This window comes from Caretta caretta, chromosome 11 (genome assembly GCF_965140235.1).
Source record: "Caretta caretta isolate rCarCar2 chromosome 11, rCarCar1.hap1, whole genome shotgun sequence".
Classification (NCBI taxonomy): domain Eukaryota; kingdom Metazoa; phylum Chordata; order Testudines; family Cheloniidae; genus Caretta; species Caretta caretta.
Window position 1 is genome coordinate 27,988,170 of NC_134216.1, and position 21,202 is coordinate 28,009,371.

The window sequence follows — 21,202 nt, forward strand, 5'->3', positions numbered from 1 at the left end:
GAAAGACCATGAAAAAATATGAATTGAAAAAATGTCTACATCAAAAGAATAATGAATCATCACACAACCAAACTTGAAAAAATTCTTCCAAATGTCATGAAGAGATTTATTTACCCCACTGTAGAGGGCTTTGTTCTTTTCTGCCAGAGCAAGATCAGGAGTATCCCAGGCATAACAACCAAAGCCTCTGAGCCATGATAAGTCTTCTTTGTATTTAACCTGTAGAAAGAAAGTAAGAAGATAAATTTAAAAACTTGGAATAATTTCAAACGGCAACAAAAATTAGCATCCTATTAATGCTGAAATACCATCCAGATCTAAGTCTAACACACAATAGTAATAGTTCTGTGAGTTCCTGCATCAATTACCTTGATAACTACATTTGTTTTTGTACAAATAAGGGGCCAGCTTGTACCCTCACTTAAATCATTAGGTTGCACAGTTGTAACTGAGAGCACAACCCGGCCCAGAGTCATTAGATGAAATCCTGACTCCAGTGGGTGTGTTGCCACAGGATTTCACATATTAAATATAAGCCATGAAAACAAATGAGCATTGTTTTTATGTCTCAATAACATGCTCACAAAAAATCACCACTAAGATAGTTAAAAGCACCAGTGTCTTTCGCATGTTGTAATAAGCCAGAAAGACTGCTAAAGTGCTGCTAGGAGCTTGTCATGTGACAAACAAGTTCAAGCAACAGAAATCGTGCCCAATTCAACTTCCACTGAAGTCCATGTGAGTTTTGTCACTGCTTTCAATAGGAAGTGGCCTTATTCAGTTGATTTACTCTGTTGATTCCGAAAACATGCCAGGCAACCGTGAAACTGATCACTCTTTCATTTCAGCAGAAGATACCTGCGAGGAGTTAAGTGACACTGCAGAGGCCTCCATTTTGGACACCTGCTTTAAAAATGCAATGTCTAATATACAATAACCGTTCAAACTCACATCGCTGATAGCATCTGTGACTGCTCGATGATGATAGTGCTCCGGCCGGTCTGGGATAGATCTCCAGATTCCCAACTGGCTCACATAGTTTTCCTTATATTTCACCTACAAAAGGAGTTGAAAAGAAAGTTGTAAATGTTGTAAAACAGTTCAAAATCATAACACATTAATCACCCAATTTTATGACATTCCTACTTCTCACTACTGACTCTCCCCAAAGACGTCCTTAAAATGTGGGGCCTGATTCTCATTTACATTAACCTTTTACACCATTCTAACAATGCAAAGTGGCTTTATTGTAAATGAGAATTAGGCCCAGGATCTTTCAGTGGGAGGGAATTAACTATAAAAGCTCTAGTTTCGTACAGTTAATGACAAACATTAATTGGGACTAGAAATGCTGTATACGTACACTGCTGATGTCATCAGTGACCTTGCGATGATAGACAATATCCAAGGCATCTTTCACTGTGTGATATTTACCCTTTGCCTGCTCAAAGGTCTCTTTGTAGCGCAGCTGATAAGAAGAAAAATATGAACAAATTAGTTATATAGCCTGCTAGCAATTATTAAAGCTAAATGTGTAGGCCTCTCTTAAGTCCAGAACTGCCTCCATAGCTGCTCGCCCACCGAAACTTGTTTTTGACCTCTCAACAAAAACACGTCCTTTCTATAAGTGTAGTCACGCATTGCCACTGGTGAAGTTCCAGCCAGTTTCATTATGGAAATTGGACTCATGAGAATGACACAGGGGGATGTATCAGCTCCCATCATGTTAATGTGGCACCTAGGAAAATTTAACAAGCTTTGTTGCCCAAAATTAACTGCCTGACTGAGATCCAAACTAGAACTCAGCCAGAGAGGAAAGATTAGGCCCATCAGAGCAGGGATTTTCCCTACTCGCCTTTAGGCTATGTCTACAGTACAGCCTATGTCGGCAAAACTTATGTTGCTCAGGGTTGTGAATATTCCACCCGCCTCAGCGACATATGGCAAGTTACACCGACATCAGCGTTCGTCTGCACAGTGCTAAGATGGTGGGAGAGCTTCTCCTGCCGACACAGCTTCTGCCCCTCGCAGGGTTGTGCTGACAGGAGAGCCCTCTCCCATCGGCACCGAGCGTCTTCACCGCACGCACTGCAGCGGCACACCTATACTGGTCCTGCGGCACCGCTGCAGCGCTGCCCAGGCAGCTGTGCCCTAAGAGCGAAGACGAAGAAGAAAGGCACAGAAGTACCCTGCATGACAGCAATGAGTGCTGGGTTTGGTATAAAAACATCCATCCTTTTCCCCAAGCGTGCCCTGAATGGAGGAAAGAAAGAAGGTCATTCCATTTTGAAGTTTATTGGAAATTCCCCAGCCTCCACAGGGAAGAAACCCAGATCCAGCATAGGGAGTTCGGTTGCATGAGAGCTGTGAAGCTTTTTCACAGTGCCAAAGCTCCAATCACTAGTGCAGAGCTGAGGTCTTTTGCCTTTCTATTTTGGACATGTGTAACTGAACAAGTTGACCTGATGGACAGACCAATACATATGGCCCTTCAGGCTTTTAATAGCCCAGGAGGCAATTTGCAATCAGAAATGTGCACCGCAGATCTCATTATATAACAGAACACTTCTACAAGTAACTTTAAATTAATATTCCACACTTGAAACCAAAACTAATTTCATCCTCAAATCCGTACCCAGGTCAGCTCAGACAGAAATTGATTTTTAATGAATCTGCATTCTAAGTAAAAGGGAATGAACTCTCAGTGAGGATTGAGATTTATTCCTCAAACAGTATTGAGATGAAGAAGTGGGATAAAAGCATTTCTGTGCTTGCTTCCAGCATCAATACTTTCATTCTAATCTATATTATGTGTAAATGTCACATGGGGAAGCAATTCATTTTGTCCCGATTTATTTCTCTCTCCCTCTCATTCTTTCCTTTTTTTTTGACTAGCACATTTGAACACAAGATTGGCTGGAAAAAAACAAAACATAAAAAGATATATGGTGCCTTGAGTCACCATATATATAGATGAGAGAAAGTATCAGTGATGATGTCTGCGGGGTACATACATCACTAGCATTCCAGTAAGCCTTCTTCGCCCTGATGAGGATAGGCGTGTCAGAGACAGTTGTGTACTTGTGCTTCATCTTCTCATATTGGACTTTGTACTTTTTCTAAGATCAGATGGCAGGAGGGAAAAGAACAAAAATATAATTAGTTACAAAGATATTTGCCCAGCTGATTTTGTGTTAACACCCAGGGAAGCTACATTTAGTACACTTTGTTGACCGTCATTACTGCAAGATACTAAGTGCATTCAGCTTCCACTGAAGTCGATGGGAGTTGAAGTTGCTCAGCAGCTTCTGAAAGTTGCTCAGCACCGTGTAGAACCAGGTCCTAATCAATCTGCTCTGCATGATGCCTTACAGAAGGGTGGACAACATTTTCTATTTGGGGGTAGGGGCTAGCGTTAAAAATCATAGTTGTTGATCATCACTTTAATGAGTAGTTTTGTACCATGACAACATTTGTCCACTTTTAATAAACACAAAAACCAGCTTCTGTTCCAAACTCAGTGTTTCCTGTATTTATTAATGTAGCCCTTAAAGGGTTTATTTTATTTTATTTTATTTTATTGGGGGGGAGGGGCAATGCTAATGCTACGTCTATGGCTTCATAAGTCTGAATATTACAGACATGCATTTAGAAGCAGATGATTTTTCTCTTTTACAAAACATTTCTATGTGTTAGAATTATATATTAAATGAAAAACTACCCAGGGATCATCCAAGGAAATGTAATACTTAAGAATCAGAAGATTTAAAATAAAATAAAGGTGTATTCTGTTACCCCTACACATACCACCCCAGTAATGTTAGAATTGGAACCTTCACATAGCATAGCTGTGCTGAAGATGGGAGCAGGTATCTTACCTCACTGACCATGTCCTTCACGTGTTTTGCAAGCGTTAAGGCTGGAGTCTGATCACCAACATGGTGATGGGGTCTCTCTTTGGTGGCTAGCTCTACATACAAGTACTGTGACAAGGAAAGAAAAACAGAATGTTAGAAACATATTTTCTGAACAAACTTTATCTTGGGAACCCTACAAAATGACTGTGTGCTGAAAATGCGTACGCACACACAGTCATCGTGAAAATGTAATCCACTCATTCATCTTCTAGGTCCTCCCTCACCTCACCCTTCTTCTATCTCAATACTCTGGCTACTCCATAAATGCCAGCAAAATATTTACAAATCAAAATCCCAAATGAGCGTAATAGCAGTGACCTTCACATGGCCCTTATCAAGAGCTTTTATTCTGGGCCATCTTTAAAAAACATTACTGATTATTTACAGGATCAGGGTTTCACCTTTAGGAACTAGAAAAACTACAGGGAACATACCCTGGTGTAAATTAATAACACCTATGGCAGCTGCACTAATTAAAAGCAAGTTTCTGGCTTTGACAACCCCATGCAGCACTAAGGGAGAAGGAACTCTTTGTACCCTCTGCCTGTGTTTACATACACACACACACACACACACACACACACTAGACCTACATGTTTATCTAAACTGTACATGCAGGTTTTTCACATCACTTGGCAGACTGCACATCAATTAAAAAATGTCATCATTTTACCTGGCTAATGAGCCCATTAATAAAGACAGATTTTACTGGCTACCTTGGATTTTAGAGAATTTGAATGGAATTGTATTGGGGTTTAATAAAGATTTCTGCTACTTCAGATGAACAGAACTGGACATGTTTGTTAAAGAAACATCATGAACTTGAGAATCATGTTGTCATTTGAAAATGTGTATTAATCATTACAAGCCATCCCTAAGATTTCTAGGTTGACTTGAGAAGGGTTGTGGGGAGCACTGTAGTAAGATGGATTCAACAATCAACACAGATTCCCAGCCCCTTTTCTATTAAGGAAGGATTTTTACCTGACTCTGTATTTTCTGTCCTTTCTTGGCTCGTAAGAAATCTGGTGTATCAAGGATCGACGTGAATTTTGTCTTTTGCTTCTTGCCTGCAGCTCTGTAAACCACCTGGAAGGAGACAAAGCCTGGCAGTTATTTCCTTTGTTACAAATGTTCAATTAGCATTTAGTTAATCAAAGCTGAGAAAGGATAAGGTCTAAAATACATCAGGAAAGCCAGTGAGATGATCTGAGCTTCTTTTGATCACTGCCAACCTGAACAGATAAAATAATGCAATACTTACCTCACTCAAATGTGTCTTCAGCTCCTGAATTTTCCTGTATTCGGGAGTGTCCAGAACCACACTGTATTTATCCCGCATCTTCTTTGCCGTATTGGTGTAGACGTAATTAGACTGAAAAGGTAATAAACATGACGTATATGGAAGCTGCAGTATTCTCAGCAGTGTACAGAAAATGTACAGGGGAGCCTAACCTGGGTAACCCATGATACAACGGCATCACACTCTATTGCTAAAACTTTGAATCAGTTGTCTAGCAGCACGGCATGAAACACTCTGAATTCCTTAATCATTCTGATGTAGCACCTACCACAGATCATCTTGACAACTGCGCATCAGTAAATAATGAATCAATGTTAAATTATGTATCAGAAAAAAGAACATACCCAAAGCTCCCGCAAATGACGAGCACGGACCATATCAGGAGTATCATATAGGAAGCAACCCAGGCCCCTCAACCACTGTAGATCCTCTTTGTATTTATTCTGTGAAGCAATCATAATAACAGAAAATTAAAAGTTGATCCTTTTGGAAAAAAGTGAATAATCAAACAATCACATTATTTTAGCTTGTACATAATTTAAATGTCAAGTCAAATTCTTCTCCCATTGACATCTGCACATGTGTGACTAGGAAGAGAGTTTGGCCCATCACATTCAAAGGCAAGGTATATTTGCTTACATCACTTGTGATATCTCCAACGTAGCGGCAATGCATCACTTGTGGGGTGTATGGCAAGGATATCAAGTGTCCCTGCATCTTAAAGAAATCTGCCTTGTAGATCAGCTGAAAGACAAAGGGAAAATATTACACATATTTAATCATGCTGAATATACCAAGCATCTCCTTTTTATAAAATGGAAAAATGAGACATACATCACTGATAGCTTCCTGTGTGGCTTTGACTTGGCGAATTTCTGGTGTGTCAGGGGTGGTATGAATCTTGTCCTTATTTTTGTGGTATATCTCCCTATACAGCCTCTGCACCAAAGGAGAGAGTATTCCATGTGTTAAAACAGAACTCTTAAAAGAAAGCCATACAGCATCCGGGTTAGCAGAAAATAAATAGCTATTGCTCTGTTAACCCCAGACTTCCTTCTACTTCCATGCACTAGACAGTACAGAAGGACAGGAGAAGATGGAACCACTTTACTAGAAAGGTTTGGTTCTTATACGGTGAAGACACTTCACAACAACTATTCTATTAACATCTTGGAAATGTGTTACAGAGAATCTAAGGCCCAGATCATGGAAACACTTGTGCATATGCTTAATTTAAGCACATGTTAAAATCAATGGTTAAGAAAGCGTGTGGGTTTTTTTGCAAGCTTTGGGCCAAAAAATGTTGAAAATATGGATCTCACTAGCACAGAGACTTACCACTTTCTCAACAGCTTTTATTAAACAGCAGCTAGATTGTTTTATGAAATTATGTTGTAATGTATTTTATTATACACCAGCAATATCAAATAATGATGCATTAATGCAAAAATATATAATTAACATTTACAGTACCTCGTTAAGAACTTTATTCACTTTCTTTATATACTCAAAGCCAACAGCTTTGGGTCCAAGAGTGTAGCCTTTAGCCTTGATGTGCTCATAGGCTTCTTTGTATTTAAGCTGTAAAATTAAAAAAGAAGTTTTAAAATAAAAGGGTGTAAGAACAATCATATATGATGTTGGCTTGTGACGGCATCTGTAATAAATGCCTGCTTATCTACTACTATTTACAGCCAATATAAATAAAGGACTACATTCAGGGTTGGCACTTCTGTACAGCACAAAGCCAGACTTTGAAAGGTATTCAGATGAGAGTAGGTGCCTAGGCACGTCTGAAAAGCCTACTAGGCATCTATATGCATTTGTAAGCACCTAAATACCTTTAAAAATCTTTATGGGTAGGTGGTGTATTGAGGACTCCAAAGGATGTTCAGATTCAGCTATCTCTGTGAGAGCTTCTGCCAGAAGGGTACCCCGGCACAAATCAAAGCCATGCTCTCCCACCAGATCATCCTGATTATCCTGTCCTTCCTCAGGGGGTTAATTTTTCCTGGGGCAAGGTGGCTCCCACTGACATAGGGTTAAATCAAGCCCAAAATGTGACCCTTATGAATCCTGAACTATGGAAAATAAGCCACAAATCTTTAATGGATACATATCATGCTAACTTTGAGAGATATCATGGCACATTTGAATTCTGTGGCTCAAAATGATGTAGCAGAAACTAACCTTTAGGGAGCTATTTCTGTTGAGATTAGTGATTTTGTTTCACTTCTCATGCATTTGATAAGATATAAATATCAGAGGGAAATTTATGTCATGATAGCAAAATATTCAGATCTCTGTACAGTTCATCAGCTTTTACATATACTCAGGGCAAACATAATCGGCTGCATAGCTGAATAGCAACTTCCATATAGCAATATTGTATGTTCACATCGGATGCCTAGAGATAACCAATATTCTCTTGCAAATCATACCTTAAAACAACTTAGTATATTACTTACATCGCTGCCTATGTACTGGACATGTTTAGCAAGCTTAAAACCTGGAGTATCTGGTGGGAGTTTGTATCCAGTGGGGAGGGCATGTAAACCAGCCCCTCGGTACAGATTCTGCAGGAAAAGTAAAAGAGTTACAATTACATAAAATATGTGAGGAAGTTTGTTGGTATTGCATAGCAAGTATCTTCTTTGCAATGGGCCAAAGCCTCCCCTGATTTAACTCCCCTGAGGTCATCTGAGGCATACAGATAATAGAGATACATCAGGTATCCTTGTACATTCACAGAGATTTTTTAGTTTAATTTTAGAGCAATACAGTACAGTCTAGCCAGGATGGGCCAGAGGAAAAGCCGAAATCATCACATAGGCTGGGTTTTGGATATAAGGAAGAGGTGCAGAGAAAATGAACTCTCTGTCTCTAAACCCAGAATGCAATGGAGAAATGCTGGGTGGGTCTTGGACAGATGGCTTTGAACAGACTGTATTCTGGATCTCCAGTCTTGGAGTGCAGCAAAGAGAACAACAGCCTCACAGATTGGATTGCTGGCTCTGAAAGGTTTGCATTCTGACCTGGCATCTTCACTGAGAACAATCATAGAGGACATAACCAGTTATAATGGGGAGAATTCCCTGGAGTTTTGTAAACTGGAAATATACACTCACAGCTCCCAACGGAGTTGAACAAGCGTATGTGACATGCAACAGCAGAAGTTGGCCATTATTCTGTAGTATCCTATTAGAAATGAAAACTGGATACTTACTTCACTCTGTATATTATGAGCATGCTTTGCCCGCACCAAGTCCACGGTTTTATCTGTGGGGGTCATTTTGCCTCTAATATTATGCACATATGCATGGCGATAGACAGCCTAGGAAATAAGAAAAACCAATTAGCCTATTGATACCATTTCGTGATATGTGTTTGTCTAACCCAGAGGTAATCAAAGTAGGTCACGACCCTGTTTTAATAGGGTCGCCAAGCCCCGGTGCCCGAGGGCTTCAAGTTATAGGCTCCCTCCTGGGGTCGTATAGTAATATTTGCTGTCAGAAGGGGATCTCAGTACAATGAAGTTTGAGAATTCCTGGTCTAACTTATTGTGGGTCAATTAGTGTTTGCAGGCTTAACAGGACCATCTTTTGAAATATATGGAAGGAAAAAGCTTCACATTCAGGGTATGTCCATGTAGAACATGCTTGCCATGCTGCTGAAACCAGCTGTTGCCTAATATTCTATTGATGGTATAGCAAAGGGTGGTCGTGGACCAGCATGAAGTGATTCCAACATGTCATTAAATGTTACATTATTGGAATTATTGAGACATGATACATATCATACAGGGATGAAATGTGGTATAAATACTTACATCGCTCAGATTCTTGCCACTAATAACATTCTGGACATAATAAGGAGTGTCAGTGATCATGGTGTAGTCATTCTTCATTGTCTCTGCCTTAGATTTGTACTTAATCTGCAGAGAGAAAGAAAACAATTTGATTTTTGTAAGTCTGGTTGTTTAATTAAACAACTTGCCTATGCACAATATTAGTAATTCAATAAAGTAAATTATATTTAAGCAAAAAGAAAAGAAAAAAGTACTCAGGTGAGACATTTTACCAGATAAAAACAGTCATAGCACTGCACTCGGGGAACTTTAGAATACTTCAATAACACAACATTAGAATACTTCAATAATACTTCAATAACATAACTATTCTGTCATTAATTATTTGTATGTACCATATAAAACCATGAGCCCCAAAAATTCTAAATAAAAACTCTTGAGGAGATGTGTTCTTTGTAATCAAAACCATTATCTACAACTACTTCAACTGCTTAATCCTCAGCTAATAATGAGTAAGAAAACTTTGCCTTTAAAAAAAATTGACTAATCAAATCAATGACATATTATTTCTAGATTGTATGAATTTTCATTCAGTGCTGCTGTACAGAATACACAGCACAGTGGCCCTGTCACAGCTTCCAGGGAGCCCCGAGATAAGTGCTACCCAGAGCCTACACCTCTCACCCCTTCTTGCACCCCACCCCTGCCCCAAGCCCCCTCCCACACCCAAACTTCCTCCTAGAGCCCACACCCCAACTCCCTGCCCCAGCCCTCTCCCACATCCAATCAGTGGCCCTGATTCAGTAAAGCATTCCCTTTACAGGAGAGCATCTCAGCATGTATATCCCACTAATGTCAATGAGGCTTAAGCACTTTTCTGAATAGGCATGGACTTAAACAAATGCTTAAGTGCTTTCCTGTGTGTGGAGGCGGGGGCGGGGGAGGCACTATGTGACAACACCTAATTATTGCAAATCAATAAAATTTAAAGAACTCAACCTGAACATTTCAGTGTAAGGAGGAAATGCAATGCCCTTCCAGGCTTTGTCCCATGGTATTTTAAAGAGTGAGACTAGATGTGAAGCAAACTGAAAAGCGGAACCAAACTAGAGACAGTTCAAACTTACATCACTGCGAAGATCATATGCGTGTTTGGCATGCAGAATTTCAGGAGTATCCCAAACAAAGCAGCCAATGCCTTTCAACCAGTTGAGGTCATCCTTGTATACAATCTAAAGTATTACAGAAAACAAGGAAGTGTTTGAGAATTTCACTACAGCTTAATCCCTTAGCTACATATTAACCCTAGATGGCAGCTTTCAATAGTAAATATCTTTTCCAATATTCTGAAACTAATTTGCCTGGATCCTGGCACAACAAGCGCTATTGGTTCTTTCAGCTTTTAACTGAACTGCAGGTGCAGGGTGAGGGAGCCTACACAATTAGAAGTAGTTTGACGGGAAGGCTTTCAACTAACCTGTATTTTGCATAATGATGCATTGTTGCCGAAATGAGTTATACACAGGGCATTTCAAAATCCAGGGAATTTTGCCAAATACAAATGATTAGTGTCTCTCTCAGATTCTGGGCATTTTTTTTTTCAAAATCTGAGTGTTTTTTTTTTAAAGGAAATACAACCAAAACATACTGTAAAAAAATCTAAGCAACTGTGTAAAAATTTGTATTTTCTGAAACTAAGCAGAAAACACAAATCTTCAGAGAGATCATAAACCGGTGCTAATGCAAGGAATTCTCACAGTCCCTGTTTCCAGCTGCTATACTTATCAGTATGGAAGACAGTAATAAAAAGAAAGAAGTACTGAAAAAAGACTGCAATTCTGAACTTTGTTGGTGTGTGTATCTATTCTGTGGATGAAATTCACTTTACCTGCATATAGACAGAGTAACTGAGCTGCATCCATCTACTGCCTATAAATAACACTTGCATGTTCTACTGCGGCCACTGGATTTGCAGAAACACAGATGCTATGGCCCTTCCTCTGGCCTGCCCCTATATTGGAGCAATCATGGAGAGCCTTTTGCCGCATGGGTCAACCCATCCGGGGCATCCAAATTTCCAGAGTACTTAGCACTATTGATTAATTACTCTGGGTAATTTATAAACATAACATAAGAAGGAGTTTGGAGAACTGTCTGATCACTAGACTTGCAGTGCTATGGTCTGATGTTTATACCGGGGAGAAACCAGATTGTACCTGTTCAGCTTGATCTAAACTAAACACCTGTGGAATAAGCAATATTTTTAAACAGTCTTGGACAGCTGTTATGTGTGGACATAAAACAATGCACAAATATTGCAAACTCAAGACATTCCAACATTTTTTCTGCAACACAATTTCACCTACTACAGACAGAAGCTAACAATAGAAATCTTTTTGAAAGTTGAACAGTGACATAATATAATTTGTAGGCTTACTTCACTGAGCTGGTCAGTGACTTTTCGAACATGAGCGTTGATCTGAAGGTCTGGTAGGCAGGTCCACTCATGGAGATGTAGGCGATAATCAATTTCACTGACTTTTTTCTGTGTGGCCCTAGCAGCTACAATGTCTACCATGTCTGGAAGAATGTGGATTTTGGCCTTGTTCTTTTCATAGACTTCTTTGTACAGACGCTGTGACATTAAAATATTATGTTAATAATGGGAGAAAAGAGTGACACATCATTTTAAATTGTTGATTTTCTTATGCAACAGAAGTTAGAACAAGCACTTTCATGTTATAAGTAGGGTCCTTAACCTGGTAGTTTTTGTAGGGTAGACCCTGTTCTACAGATACACTACCAAAGGCTGTAGCAGAACAAACAAAAACATATTTCTATACATATTGGAGATAGTTTAGTAAATATCAATAGTTGCCACACACATATTTAAATATGAAATCTTGATTAATGTATGTGGTTGCTTGGACTATCAGGAGAACTGAAATTTTAAAAAAGATCCTTACATCAATGTTAAGCTTGCCAACTCTAAGGCATCTTGCTGTGTTGGGATCATCTTCAATGCTTCTGGGTAGAGTGTAAAGTGCTTTAAATTTATCATATTCTTCCCGGTACTTGACCTAAGCAGAGACAAGGAGATAAAATGACTTCCTCCAGTAAGACGACTACATTTTTAGAGCCAAATTCACTGGTGACTGAAGTGGACACAACTCCTTTGAAGTCAGTGGAGACTGAAAGCAGTTCAGGGCAGGGTCTTGTTTTCTGTTTTGTTAGGCGTACCTATCATGTCATATAGATAACGACTACTTCCAGAGGAATTTTGTAAAATAGCAGGAATAAATGAATTGATAAATTTATTGTAAGAAAATAATTCCAGCTCTCTATATTTACAGAGGTCAATATAAAAATGTTCAGGAAGGGAACTATCTTTTATGGGTCTCAGTTCAGCAAAGCAGCTAAGCATGTGCATGAATCCACCCATATTCAGCACATGTGTAACTTCAAGCACATGTTTAAGTACTTTGTTGCATAGGATGGACTGCTGAATGAGGCCCATCTAGCATATGTCTTGTATAGTGATTGTCAGGAAGAGCTTTCCAACAGTACCGCAAAATGTGAATTTTGCTCATCAAAAGATGAATCACAGAACTATGTCTTTAGTTCAACCTGTGTGGTTAAATCCACCAAATGTAACAGTACCTCAAATTCAAATCTAGCCAGAGGTTTAGATCCTGTTGTCTTACATCTAAAAATTGGAAGTATAAAAAGCAAAGAAGTTGCTGAAAGCAAACTTTGGCTAGGGATATAAGTCACCAATCTTTTATTGAAGTATTTGGTAGAAAGATTGAGAAGGGTGTTGTTTCAAGCAAGAACCAGGTTGTGGTCAATAGATAATAAGGCTGCCAGGGAAGAAGAAATTACTTGCATGAATGACTGTGTACCTACTCATAGACACACATTTGAAATAAAAATAAATAGTAATATTAAATTTTTGTACAGCTGTACTATGTAAATACAAAGCGGAAAAGGGCTTTATTGCTAGCATTAATGAGCTGCAAAGATAGAGAAGCTTAAAACATGATGTTCACTTACAATACTAGCATTATGCTTCAGTTCTTTGGCACGAGACAGAGAGACGGAATCAGAGGATATTTTGTAACCAGTGGCTTTCACTTTATCCCAGGCTTCCTTGTACAGGTTCTGAGTGGGGATACAAAGATCTCTGAATATGGTTTTCAAAACTCTTACATAATACACAGTATAGGAAAGCATTCAAAATCCTTTGTATCTTAACTTAGACCTCGGCAGACCTCTGAACTCTTACTCAAGCCCAGTAGACTGAATGCTGGTTCAGAATAATCACCCACCAGGCTCAAAAGCTCATTCCATGAGTGACAAAAGCCACTGTTCATCCACTGGGGCCCAGTCTCCTGCAAGAATTGGTCCCCAATTGTACTTTGATACAGGGAATCAGCTTATCAATACACTGTATTTTGCCTAGCATCTGGAACTAAGGAGTTTGCAAAAATAAAATAAATCCCATCACACTAGCTCCTTGAAAGAAACAAAAAAGAGTTAAAAACACTCACATTGCTAAAAAGATGTTTCAGATTTTGGGTTCTTTCGTGATCCACTGTTTCCACCACAGTTGTATATTTGTCCTTAATTTGGTGATAATTTTCTTTATATTTCACCTTTAAGAAAGATATAGTGATTAATTCACTGTGTTTTAACTATCTGTGGGAATGGGGGAAAGCTTCTGGGTGGAAAAAGGGGAATGACTCACCTCACTAGCATGGATGCCGCTCTGGACCGCAGTCACATAAAGCGGTGTATCAGTAACGGCACTGTAGTTCTGCAAATTCTCTTTTCCTGCAGCTGTGTATTTCAGCTAAGAAAACACAAACAAAAAGTGTTCTGAGACTACCTAGACCTGCTTCCCTAGCAACTTCATCATGTTTTCCAGGTCCATCAGCCATCTATTCCCTTTGTTAAAATAGGCCTCTATGCTGTGTATTATAATGTTTATTCCGAAATGTTAACAGCAAGAAGTCTTGGGAGCTGATCACTCCACATGAAGAAATTTCAGCAGTGGAAAGTCCACATCCAAGCAGACCAATCTCACCATCTTCAGATTAAAATAAACTTGCTTGTTCAAACTCTGTTAAACTGCTATCCTTTTCAGTTCTTCTTGGTTCTCTGCTTTTTTCAGTAGCAGGCAGAAATAATGATGTCTCTATCAGATAAGCCTGGAAGACTACATTGCAACTTTTTTATTTTGCTGATCTAAAGCATACTGTACAGCATCAAGCCCTGCTCACAGCTATGGTGGTGCAAACCCCAAGGAATGTAAATGAAATAAAAATGTGGCCCACTATCTCTTCTTATTTAAGGAAGATTTGCTTACTTGGCTTTGGAGATCATATGATTTCTTAGCATGCAGGATTTGTGGGGTGTCCCAGACGTAGCATCCAAGTCCTTTCAGCCAATTTAAGTCATCTTTATACACAACCTGTAGAGAAGAAAAACTAAATCAGTTCCCAGAAAATGTGCACACTACCTGAAAGGTGGTAACTGCATCTTCCCCATATCAAACCCATGTCTCCCACATAGCAAGGCAGAATGCTACTCAAGGCTGTGACCCAGTCTTATTCACTGATTAAAATCAGTTTTGAAAGTTTATATCTGAGAATGAAGGAAAGGGTTTAATAGCACAGTTAGTCTGTTTTATTTTCAGCTTTTTCTACAGGAATTAATATGAGAAGTAAAAGTAAAACAAAGTGGCAACCCACAGCATGTAGAGTCAGATTATTCAGATGTAATCAGACCTCTTTGGGTGAAAAGGACCATTTCATATTGATTTAATAGTACAATTATATGGTCAACTAAACCAGTGCTTTCCAACCTATTTGGTCAGTTGTACCAGTGTACTGGACTTTGATCCCTATCCTTGGTGCACCCGAAGGTGGAAGGCACAGGTAAACCACTTTTGCACTCCTCTGATTCCAGGAGCTTCTGGGAGCTGTTTTGGCCCCGGTGTAAGTTAGAGCAGTCCAAAGGGAGCATTATGATGCCTGAGGATCACTGCAGTGCTTTGACCACATCTTATATTCCCAACATGCCAACCCTAGTGGTTAGAAGCTACTGGCATGCTTGCACAAGTCAGGTTTGTGTGTTTCTGTAGGACCTTACCCAAAGCTCACTGAAAGCTAGGGGAAAAAAAACCTAATGTGGACTCCATTGGACTTGGATTAGGCCTGTAAATCTTAACTTTTTTCCAATTTTCAAACCCAATAATAAATAACAAGCTCACGAAAAATCCTATGAGAAATTGCTTAAAGCCCCCCTGAACATTATGGCAGATTCAATTAAATGATGTTATTAAGCAATTTGGAAGCACAGTTAAGTACTTTTTAAAAAAAAAGTCATTTAGCCAGAAGGCTGTGAAGCTACCCAAACTTGGAATGACTAAATAGGGTACATACATCACTCAAAATCTCCTGGGCTTTCTTGGCTAGAACAACATCATTTTCTTCAGGTGAACAATTCCACTGGTGGAGGTAGGTTCTGTACTCAAGATCACTGAGGATATATTGACACTTTTTAGCCAACAGGTGATTCAACATGTCACTTGGAATATGGACATTTGCCTTGGTGTCTTCATAATTCTTTCTGTAGGCCAGCTGGAAAGGAAGTATGGGGGAGAGGGTAGAGAGTAAAAATGTGTATTTTTCAGGCACAGCTCTGACTATAAACAGAGCTATCTCACAGGGTCTAATCCAGCACCTTTTCAACTCAGTGGCAAAACTCCTGTTGACTGCAGTGGGATCAGGACTGAGCCTATAATGCTGAAGAAATACTTAATAATTAAATTAAAATGTTTAAAATTAATTCTACTGGACTGCTATAAGAGAAGGAGTGGCCCTTGTCCTGTTAGATTCACACAGCTGGTTAGAAAATGCATGAGACTTTGAGGTAAAAGCAGTCCTAAACTCCAGCTACCACTTTTAATCTATGAGGCTGGGAAAACAACATTTCTTGTGGTCATGAGCGCTGTTTTTATTCTTCATCAAATCTTTTATTAACACATGGCTAGCTAGATCTCCCTGTCTAACTGCATGCACAATATTAGTGACTATATTTGTTCGTAACTGTATGTGTGCCTTGGGAGATTATGAAGTGGTGAGGCAGTGGTGGTAACAGATTGACTATTATGTATATCACTGTCTAGTTAACTCCCTGCTAGAGTTAACAGGCCTACTACACCACGTGCTGCTAGCTAACACCTAACTCTAATCAGAATCCTCTAGTAAGCTATGGTAGCTTGAGCAATACAGTACATCTCTCTGCTCAGATTTCACACAATGGCTACTCCCGAGGGCATTCTGTGCCAAAAAAAAATTATGCATCAAAAAATTCTGCACACAATATTTTAAAATTCTGCAAGTTTTATTTGTCAATAAATATATGCAGAGGCTCCAGCATGGCAGTGGGGAGCAAAGGCCACTGGCTGCACGAAGGTGGGAGATCACCCTGCAGCTCCTCGACCCCCTGGAACATGGACTCAGCGGTGAGGCTGAACCCGACACAGCATAAGGCCTGGGCCTGCCCTAGAAACATGCTGGAGCCATGCCCCTCTGCACCAGGTGTGAGGCAGGTAGGCTCAACCAGGCAGGTCCAAGTGTTGAGGGGCTCAGTGTGGAGGGAGCCAGAAGTGGGGTGAGAGGATTCTTTGTGGGACAATCTGGGTACAGGCTGCTCAATGGGGGTCTAGGAGTGCGGGGATCTGGATGCACAGAGGCTCAGTGGGGGGGGTCCAGGTGCAGGGGCAATGGGTCTCTGCAGGGATGAAGGTTGTTGGGGCTCACCCAAGGGGTCTGGGTGTGGGTTCTCAGCAGGGGGGTCTGGGTGCTGGGGAAGTGAGGCTTGGTGGAGTGGAGGTCTGGGTGCAGCTAGTTGGCAGTCAGTGGCATGGGTCTGGACGTGCGGGCTCAGGGTGACGTAGGAAGTGGGGCATCAGGGTGGGTGGTTGAGTGCAGGGAGCTCAGGGGGGGTGGTCTGGGTGCAGGGGTGGGGGTCCTAAAGCAGGGGGTCTGGGTGCAGAGGGGCTCCAGATGCAGGGATTGAAGTTCAGTGGGGTGGGATTTGTGTATGGAGGACATGGGGGGTTCTGGATGTACCAGGTGAGGCTTGGCAGGGGAGTCTGGGTATGGGCGGTCTGGATGCACAGGGATTGGGTAGATGGGGGAGTAGCTCCCTGAACAGTGACTCCTCCCCACCACACCTGAGGAGTGATGGGGGCAGGAAGCAGTGGAGGATGCTGAGCTTCCTGCAGCTGGGGGAGCTTTCTGGAGGTGGGTCTGACACAGCCCCAGCCACTCCTTGTAGGAGAAGAGGAAGTCCCAACCTCTGCTGCCTCCAGCCCAGCTGGGATTAGCAGCTCATCCTGGCTCTGGGTAGGAGCCACTGGCTGGGGTGTCCCCAGCCCCACAGTGATTTACCTCTCTGCCGGCTGCTCTGGGTGTCTAAAACATTGCACCTGCGCTGCAAGGAAGTGCTGCTTTACTTTTGTTGCAGCTTCGCTGTCAGAAAGTCATTTTCTGTGGGGAAGCAAAGAAATCTGCGGGGGACATGAATTCTGCACATGCGCAGTGGCACAGAATTCCCCCAGGAGTAAATGGCAAACAGTAAAAGCTTATGTTTTTTTCTATTCTAATATATCTAATCTTTCATTACCTCTCCTCTTAGTTTCCTAGTTTCGTATATAATTGTTTATCCCTGGCTAAACACCCATGGCTCAGAAAAAGATATGCAAATATAAAATAATGTTTTGATTTCATCAATACAGTAATATTAGCTAAATGTTAAATCTTAAAGGCCTTTTATGTGCAAATTCCTCATGTGGATGGGATTGTAGGATCAGAGTTAGGCACACACTAAATATGGAAAAGAGAAAATATTGCAAGAAAAAACCCTCACCGCACTCCTTAGTTTTTGGAAAGCTAGAGAATGAATGACACTGGGGAATTCGGAGATATGCTTCCCAGCCAGGTAATGGCCCTTCTGCTTCTCATAGAATTCTTTGTATTTAAGCTGCAAAACATTCACATGGAAAAATTGTTGAGATCATTAAAATAAGCAATGCCACAAAAAAAAAGATATGCAGGATATAATTAAAAAAAGATTCATACTAACCTCACTGTTAATATAATCAGCATGCTTAGCTCCAACAATAGGGATGTACTCTGGAGGCAAAGTGTAGCCTATAGCCTTACCAGTTTCCCATGAATGCTTATATTGTTTCTAGACAAAGAAAACATATATAGATTTTGATTAAATGTACAGTATATTTTCCAGTAAACATACCCACATTAGCAAAATATGTAGAGTCAGCTTCTTCCCCTCTTACTGAGTAGTACCTCACTCCACAAATGGCCCCAGTGAAGTCAGTGGGATCACTCACCAAGTAAGGTGTTTCTCAGTGTGAATAATGGATCATAATCTCTGTCCCAGTACAACAAAGCACTTGAGCACAAGCTTAACTTTGCGTTCATACTTGAGTAATAATGCTTTCCTGATTTGGGGCTATGGCCTCTAATATTTATATCCTCCTTTCATAATTTAAATGGGAAGCCTGGTATAAAAGCACTACCTGGAATTGGAAGAGATGTATATCCAGATGTATGCCTCACAAACCTGCAAACCTGCCAAGTCCTATTATTAGAATTTATTTATGGTAGCCCCCCCCCATGTGGCAGGTGTTTTCCAGACAGATGTTTAACATGTGTTAAATACGATAAACATAATTTAGGGCTAGACTGTAAAACCTTTACTCATATCGATGAGCAATTACTGACCCCGGCAGGTATAGTTACTCACCCATTAAAGTTAATGGGACTACTCACATGAGTAACTCCTCAGCAATGTGAATAAAGGGTTCACAATCTGGCCTTTAAGCAGTAAATAAAACTAAGTTTCATCAGCAATATATCCAGATGTTTCACAAAATCAAAAACATTTTTCTACATGCAAAATATGTGTAATAATAATACATATTGCCAGTGTAGAGCACTTTTCATTAGTAGATCTCAAAGCACTCTACAAAGGAAGGTAAGTATAGATGGGACACAGAAGGGAAGTTACTAGCCCAAGGTAACTCAGAAGGCCAGTAGGAAAGTTAGGAATAGAACTCAGGTTTCCTTAGTTCCAGTCCAGTGCTCTATCCACTGGGCAATTACAGTTAACATTAATATATAATAAAATTAAGTTCAGTCAGTTAGATATGCTGTTTACCAAATCTTACATCGCTATAGAGCTTAGACATCTCTCTGGTGTGGTTCAATGCTGGAGTGTCATCAGAACCAATGAAGTGGCCTCTGTCAAGGTTAAATGTTTCTTTGTATTTCAGCTAAAGAAGAAAATAAAGACTGTGTTAATGACTTTTAGGAAACAAATTAGTTGATTGGTCTGCTTGTGAGAAACAAGCATTTATACCCATTTGCACCACCTTATCTGAATTATGTTATATAGTGCATACCAATCACTCTGGGACCTAGGTAAGTATCATCATAATGGTTCATCAGAAAATTCATACATTACTCTAAGGATATGAAAACTCTTGATTTGCAGAAATATTTTAGTAGGTGTTCTGTAAATTAAGCCAGTGTACTATACTGGCTTCACCTAGAACAGGATTTTTAAAAATAATTTAAGCCAAATGTATAGCGTCTATGATTTTTGGAGATCTTAAATGCAAAATGTAATGATACAGTAATATTATGTTGCTCACTTATTTAACACTTTTACCAAACAAAACTGCTGCATTAATATATTAACTGTAGACCCCATTCTAGCAGTAATAATCAGGCCATCTAATAATTTTGCTAATACATTATTATAGTTTCCAAAAAAATAAGGCTTACATCACTCTGATTGACAGAGTTGATCTTCGCCAAAACAACGTCCGGAGTATCAACCACACTTGTGAAATGGGAATAGTTATCAAGGGCTTCTTTCGTATAGGCTCTCTGCAAAAAGAGTTGACAAAATCTTCTTAAATACCATGCACTGGAAATAGGAGGGAAACTTGTATTTGTGAAAACTTTCACTCACCTTATTTATTAACTCTTGGGCTTTCTTAACTTTCCTATGTTCCACTGAATCCAAAGGAATCCACCCACAACCCCGGATCCATTCCAGATCAGATTTATAGATATTCTGAAAACAAATGCAAAGAAATACACATATTATATAGACAAAAGCATGAGTTAAACTAAAGAGAAATCTTTCGGTTTTTTAAGTTTACTTGGTACAGGCCATGTACATAAACCCGCAAAGAGTCAAAATCACGTAATATAAATAAGGGAAATCACTTACATCACTCTGTAGATCATAGGCCTTCCTTGCCTGGATGCAATCATTCTGGTCAGGGTGACATGTCCATTCATGCAAGTATTGCCGATAATCAATATCACTGACCAATGTCTGGCATTCCTTGGCCGCCAAGATTGATATCATATTCACAGGAATGTTAATATTTGACTTTGATTTGTGATAAGCTGATTTGTACAATCTGTCATTCTGGATCTTGCCTGCATGCTCAAACCACACCAGCTTGGGGTCATCTCTCATACTGGGAACACCAACATAGTGACCTCTGTGATTAACATACTCAGCTTTATATTGCAGCTGGCAAGGGAGGAGAAAAGATATTTAAATGTCAGCACTGAATACTGACCTGAACACAACTGAACCTTTTTCTTCTCTTTCTATCCTGTAAACTCTATGTTTTCTATAACATCAGGAATAAATGGAACCCTATTATATAGGCAATGTGCTGCTAATTACATCTCAATTTTCAGTACATTACAGGATACATATACTATAGGATGAGGTGAGTGATAATGTTAGAATATATATTCCTTCCTCTTTAATGGTAATGCAACCATCTAGCTTAATTTTCTGCCACATTTTTAACAGGGGATACAGCAACTTCTTCAGCACAACTAGAACACCTTGCAATTACTTTGCTCACAATTGCATATAACCATAGCTTTATAAATAGCTTGAAAAAAAGAATTTGAAAATTGCATCAATAGTTTGCCAAGCTGTATTTAAAATTCTGCTCTGGGTAGGGACCGTCGAATCGTGGAAGTCAACGAATGGCTACGCAGGTGGTGTCGGAGAGAAGGCTTTGGATTCTTTGATCATGGG

General features: G+C 39.9%; 1 protein-coding gene across 1 annotated transcript in view; it reads right to left on the reverse strand.

The window, feature by feature from the left end:
• NEB (nebulin) overlaps window positions 1–21,202 on the reverse strand; it is a 195,069-nt gene that overhangs the window by 49,368 nt on the left and 124,499 nt on the right. The window contains exons 96-123 of the mRNA XM_075117652.1: window positions 20,366–20,677; window positions 20,102–20,206; window positions 19,912–20,016; window positions 19,293–19,397; window positions 18,185–18,292; window positions 17,969–18,082; window positions 15,475–15,672; window positions 14,397–14,501; window positions 13,776–13,880; window positions 13,579–13,683; window positions 13,082–13,189; window positions 11,995–12,108; window positions 11,466–11,663; window positions 10,156–10,260; window positions 9,050–9,154; window positions 8,447–8,554; window positions 7,689–7,796; window positions 6,694–6,801; window positions 6,055–6,159; window positions 5,860–5,964; window positions 5,565–5,663; window positions 5,182–5,292; window positions 4,902–5,006; window positions 3,879–3,983; window positions 3,015–3,119; window positions 1,364–1,468; window positions 952–1,056; window positions 115–219 (exon numbers count right to left, since the gene is read on the reverse strand). Coding sequence (XP_074973753.1) covers window positions 115–219; window positions 952–1,056; window positions 1,364–1,468; window positions 3,015–3,119; window positions 3,879–3,983; window positions 4,902–5,006; window positions 5,182–5,292; window positions 5,565–5,663; window positions 5,860–5,964; window positions 6,055–6,159; window positions 6,694–6,801; window positions 7,689–7,796; window positions 8,447–8,554; window positions 9,050–9,154; window positions 10,156–10,260; window positions 11,466–11,663; window positions 11,995–12,108; window positions 13,082–13,189; window positions 13,579–13,683; window positions 13,776–13,880; window positions 14,397–14,501; window positions 15,475–15,672; window positions 17,969–18,082; window positions 18,185–18,292; window positions 19,293–19,397; window positions 19,912–20,016; window positions 20,102–20,206; window positions 20,366–20,677 — 3,366 coding nt within the window. The remainder of the gene's footprint in view (window positions 1–114; window positions 220–951; window positions 1,057–1,363; window positions 1,469–3,014; window positions 3,120–3,878; window positions 3,984–4,901; window positions 5,007–5,181; window positions 5,293–5,564; window positions 5,664–5,859; window positions 5,965–6,054; window positions 6,160–6,693; window positions 6,802–7,688; window positions 7,797–8,446; window positions 8,555–9,049; window positions 9,155–10,155; window positions 10,261–11,465; window positions 11,664–11,994; window positions 12,109–13,081; window positions 13,190–13,578; window positions 13,684–13,775; window positions 13,881–14,396; window positions 14,502–15,474; window positions 15,673–17,968; window positions 18,083–18,184; window positions 18,293–19,292; window positions 19,398–19,911; window positions 20,017–20,101; window positions 20,207–20,365; window positions 20,678–21,202) is intronic.